At 34.4% G+C, this 5472-nt stretch overlaps 1 protein-coding gene across 1 annotated transcript; it reads left to right on the plus strand.

The window, feature by feature from the left end:
* The first annotated feature begins 2070 nt into the window (after positions 1-2070).
* LOC130079577 (histone H2B-like) lies at positions 2071-2509 on the plus strand. The gene has a single exon (XM_056244889.1). The coding sequence runs from the start codon at positions 2094-2096 to the stop codon at positions 2466-2468; it is 375 nt and encodes a 124-aa protein (XP_056100864.1). The 5' UTR covers positions 2071-2093; the 3' UTR covers positions 2469-2509.
* The last annotated feature ends 2963 nt before the right edge of the window (positions 2510-5472 follow it).

Here is a 5472-nt window from a genome sequence, read left to right on the forward strand (position 1 = left end):
AGAAGCTCCCTCCAGTGTGCCAGAGTATGTCAATTTACCCTTATTAGCTGATATTTCTGATTATGTTCAAGATAGACACATTTCTAGCATAGCCCTCTTCTGAGAAAACCTAGCAATACGTATTTTTCAATCTCATCTGAAATTAACAGTGTTGGGGTAACGCATTATAAGTAACATGCATAACACATTCAGATTACTTTTTTGATGTTACAAGTAAAGTATGTGTTACAAGTAACATGCATTACATGATCAGATTTGTTTTAATGTTACGAGTAAGTAATGTATTACAAGTAACATGTATTACCTAATCAGATTACTTTTTGATCTAACAAGTAAAGTAATGCATTACAAGTAACATGCATTACGTAATCAGATTACTTTTTGATGTTACGAGTAAATAAATGCATTACAAGCAACATTCATTACGTAAACAGATAACTTTTTGATCTAACAAGTAATGCATTACGTAATTAGATTACTTTTTTGATGAAATGAGTAAAGTAATACACAAGTCACATAAATTATGTAATCACATAACTTTTTTCGATGTCAATGAAATTAACATTAATAATACAAATACATTTATTTACAGGCAAAAAAAGTCACTGCAGATTAAGTATTTTCAAAAACAATATTCACAGTATAAGTTTGAATTGTAGCTGAAATATAGCAATTGATGCATGAGGTCCACTATAGTGGACAGGTGATTAATCAGATTTTTCTCCCAATCTAAAATCAAAACTTGGAAAATTTTACTGTCATATGACTCATTAGATATTGCTTGATGCTGCAATATTTTTTTTACCTACAAGAGTCTCCTAGGATAGAAGGAATGGGTGGATATTCCGGAGCAACTTGGCATGTCTGACTGACCATTGGCCATCTTGGTTTGGAGGGGAAAAACTCGAAACACAACGGCTTGCAACTTGGTTGCAATGTATAGGATGATCCACCAGGGTCCACTGAAGAGATTGATGTGCAACTTTGCCATCAAAACCCTTGCAAATTCAAGAAAATGCTTTTTTAATAGCTGTCCACTGTAGTGACCACTCTGCATGAAAGGGTTAATAACAAAAAAAAAATTGTATATATTTTATAGTTTTCACATGATTTTATATAATTGTATTGATTGGTTTGTTAAATACACACACTATTACTGTGTTATTACTGTATTATGTTTAATTCAGAATCTCTTCAGTTAAAGCCAAAAGGCATACTGTGCAATCAAGTGGACATCTGAAAGTCTCTTTAAAAATGTGTTTTAAAGAAATCATTACTCTAAGAGCAATAAAAACACAGAAAAAAAAAAATCCTGACTGAGGTTATCATATTTCATGCATGAAAGGATTAATTAAAAAGGACTTTGTTCTCTGGATCGAGAATCGACTTTATTAAAGAGCTCATAAAGACTCAAGACTGTAGATAATGTACTCAAGATAATGTATCAAGACTTTAAGCATCTTTTCATTCTCTTTACCCAACAGATGAAACCTACAATATTATATTTGTATTACACAATCTTATCTATTCCCTGATGCTAAAATGTGGTTTACAAAAAGAAAATTAGATAAGAGTGGTACCAAAGTTAGCAGAAGTGAAAATGGAGAAAATTAAAAAATATCATTGTATTAAAATGGGGTTTTATTTAGCCTACTATTCCTGTAGTTTAAACTGTTTCATTGATCAATTAAAAAACTCCGAGGTTTTTAAAGGGAGTGTGACTGTTATTGGTCTCTTTCGTCCAAGCTCCCTCCATGAGTTTATAAGATGTTTTAATTACACGAGGGTGCACAATATCTAGAACCGCTTATTTTCACAAACTACTACTAAAAGAAAGAGCGGGAAATGAAACAAAGGAAACAGCGTCTTTCAAACATTTAACCGTCTATCATTTAACCGTTTGTGATTGGCCCTCGATCCGCTCGCGGTGCTTTGAGTTGTCCAATGAAACACGAGTTTACGGGTTCGGCCAATGAAAACACGCAATCAGAAGAACTCCGTGTCTCCTCGTAAATTAGCATAGTGCAGTGAATAAAAGCCTCAGTGTCGCTGCTGAGTTCACACTGACTCGTCAGCTCTGCGATCATCTCGTCATGCCTGAACCAGCCAAGCCCGCGCCTAAGAAGGGCTCCAAGAAGGCCGTCACCAAGAGCGCCGCGAAGGGAGGCAAGAAGCGCAGAAAGTCCAGGAAGGAGAGCTACGCCATCTACGTCTACAAAGTGCTGAAGCAGGTTCACCCTGACACCGGCATCTCCTCCAAGGCGATGGGCATCATGAACTCTTTCGTCAACGACATCTTCGAGCGCATCGCCGGTGAGGCGTCTCGTCTCGCTCACTACAACAAGCGCTCCACCATCACGTCGAGAGAGATCCAGACCGCCGTGCGTCTGCTGCTGCCCGGAGAGCTGGCCAAACACGCCGTGTCTGAGGGCACCAAGGCCGTCACCAAGTACACCAGCTCCAAGTAGAGGCCGGAGCCGCTCACACAAAGGCTCTTTTAAGAGCCACACACACTGGCCTGGAAAGAGTTGATGGTGCTTATAGATAGAGTACAAAGTTGTAGCTTTTGTTGTCTCAATCCCAGCTGTTTCTTTTTTTTAATCTTTTGCATAATGAAATTCGTTTTCAACATTTAATATTAGAGGTGCATACACTGTAAAAAAATAAAACTTAAGTGCTACTTAATTTATGATAACAAATATTACACATATATTTGAGTATTGAAGGGTTTGATTTCTTTCATGGACTCTACCTGATTAAATCATGTAACATTCCCTAAATTATATAGTCTGACACAATACATTTAATATTTATAGTGAAAAGTGACTTTTTTTGTTTTAAGTTGACTCAAAATTGTGTGACCTCGAGTGAATGGAAATGACTTGTTCATATTTGACTTGTATTGTAATTAAGAAGACTGCAGCACTGCAACACACTTGTTCCTGCTCCATGATTATAGCAAAGATATTTGTCAATGATCAAAGCAACAATAATATCAAAATATCAATATGCAGATATTCACAACCTCGCCATAAGCCCATAAGCCCTACTCTTCTGCTCATACGGCCAAAACTACAACATAATAGAAACTTTTTTCAAATGTCAAACATTAACAGATGTTTCCTTTACTCAAAAACACATGAAATAACACTTAATTTCAACATTTACTCTCCATTTCCAGCCGTGTGCAGAACTAACAACGGTGTCTTTAAATAAAACCACATAATTGAACTAATTCTCTTAAAATAAAAGGTAGCCTTTTTTCTTAATTGTATCAGCTTAATCAGTTCCTCAATTAAAGCCTCAAAACTGTTTGTGTCCGTAAAACAAATTAGGAAAATGTATCTCTTGGTTTTATTAATGACATCTTCTCAATATTGTGTTGATGAATCTTCTCTTCAGCAGTTTCTCACCGCAATGATGTCGAGACTTCTGGAGTTCCTCTGTGAGGAAAAACACATTCTGCTTTAATGCATCCAGTGTAAAATCTCATTTATATAATGTTCTCTGTACAGTAAATTAATGAAATATGAATAAAAGTAATATACCATTTAAAATGTTTGCTTTTCCCCCTCTTGCTGTGTTTTCTGTTTCTGGCCTTCTCTTATTCTCCCTTGTCTTGTTTTCTTGTGTTCCTCCGATCTTTCTCTTCACATTATTCCTCCTAGGATTCCCTTTAGTCTTCTGTGTGTTTCAATAAACTTCCCTGATTCTGATCGTGTTTCAACCCAATTTTGTGACAATATTGTTTTCCAGCCTTTTCAAGAATTCAGCACATCTGTCTGTTTAATGACGGATAAAACGGTAGGATAATCTAATCACACATTAACATTAAATTATGAATTTTCATGCATCATAAGTTTGCACAATAAACTGTAACGGGAGTGCTGTATTCAGGCTCTAAGAACATGACAGGAATATGTGACTATTAATGTGTGTTTACAGGACTTTCTTCCTCTGTTTGATTTAGATTGTGCCTTTGTTTTTCATCATTATCTATAATTTAGTCATTTTAAACGGTCTTTCTGCTTTATATCTGTGGACCAGCAAGCTTATATTGACCTACTTTTATATAATATAATATAACATGTAGGCCTGTTTACGGCAGCTTTTTCACACACAATGAAGGTCATAGAAGAATAAATATCATTTTTGTTTTTAATAAACTAAGGAATCTGACTGGCTGGTAATATTAGCAAAGTTTATAGGGACAGTTTCTGAAAAGTGCATTAGTTCAACATTAGGCTTCAGTAATTGGGTAATTTGCATTATTAAGACAACATTAAAAGTGAATTGTTGGATCCTTAAAACCTCGTGTCACTGATGTGTCAAAATCTCCAGCCGAACAAAGCTGGAAACACTGTTGGTTTATGAATAAAATAACTCTATCATTGTTTAATTACGTACTCCTTCATATTTATACACTCTTAGCACCTAGTAGATCTAAATACAATCTAAGATCAAGTACACTGAATGATGTTCCACAAACTAAAACAGAGTTTGGCAAAACTGCTTTTAGTTACAGTGCCCCAACTTCATAATGAGTTGCAAAATCAGCTAAAATTGCAGGTTTTAATTTCACAAATCTGAATTCAAGTCAAATTTATCAACATGTTTGCAATTGTTTTAAAATGTGATTTTCTGTTTTTATTTTGTATGTTCTGTTTGCTACTTGTTGTCTGTGTAAGTGTATCCTCTGCTCTTGCTCACTTGTAAAAGAGATTGTAATCTCAATGTGATTTTATTCTCTGGTAAAATAAAGGCCAATAGCAATAGTTTCAATAGCAAAATTATATCAATTTAAGCTCATCAATGTCTAAAGTTTGTTGTTTTAGATCGAGAAGTTTCTCAGTTTTGGTTCAGAGTTAAAGAGAAATGTTTGGTTTCACATGTAAGGCACAAAATAGTGAAACACGAGATTATGATTATTATATTTTCTGTTGTTCTTGTGAAAAGAAATGGGGCTCTCATTACACAAAGATAAATATTGTCATGGGTCAGAAAACTAGTATTTATAGTATGACTAAAACCACAAAGTCTGTGCAAATATATCAATCAAATATGATGACTATTTAAAGAATTAGTTATGAATTAGTGAGAATGAGTAACATGTGCTTTATTATTTACATTCATTAATTTAGCAGATTATTGTATCCAAAGATAATTATGAAGGAAATACAAAATGCTAGAAATACAAAGTTTCAAACATTGTCCAGAAAGGTACAAGCTAGAACAAGGAGGGAAATTAGAAATAGTGAAAACAAAATAAGTTGTTTTTAAGTCACTTGCTTTAAATGAGAAACTCATTCAGAGCTTTAACACAATCATCATTCACAAGCCGAAAACTGAGAAACAAATGACGATTTACATTTTTATTTACATGATATGATGTACATTAGCGTATGAAAACAAGTTAAAACATTAATACTGTGATCAGACGTATATATTTATGATGATGATGATGATTATAAG

The sequence above is a fragment of the Rhinichthys klamathensis genome, unplaced genomic scaffold, assembly GCF_029890125.1.
Source record: "Rhinichthys klamathensis goyatoka isolate OS25496 unplaced genomic scaffold, OSU_Roscu_1.1 h1tg001143l_1, whole genome shotgun sequence".
Classification (NCBI taxonomy): domain Eukaryota; kingdom Metazoa; phylum Chordata; class Actinopteri; order Cypriniformes; family Leuciscidae; genus Rhinichthys; species Rhinichthys klamathensis.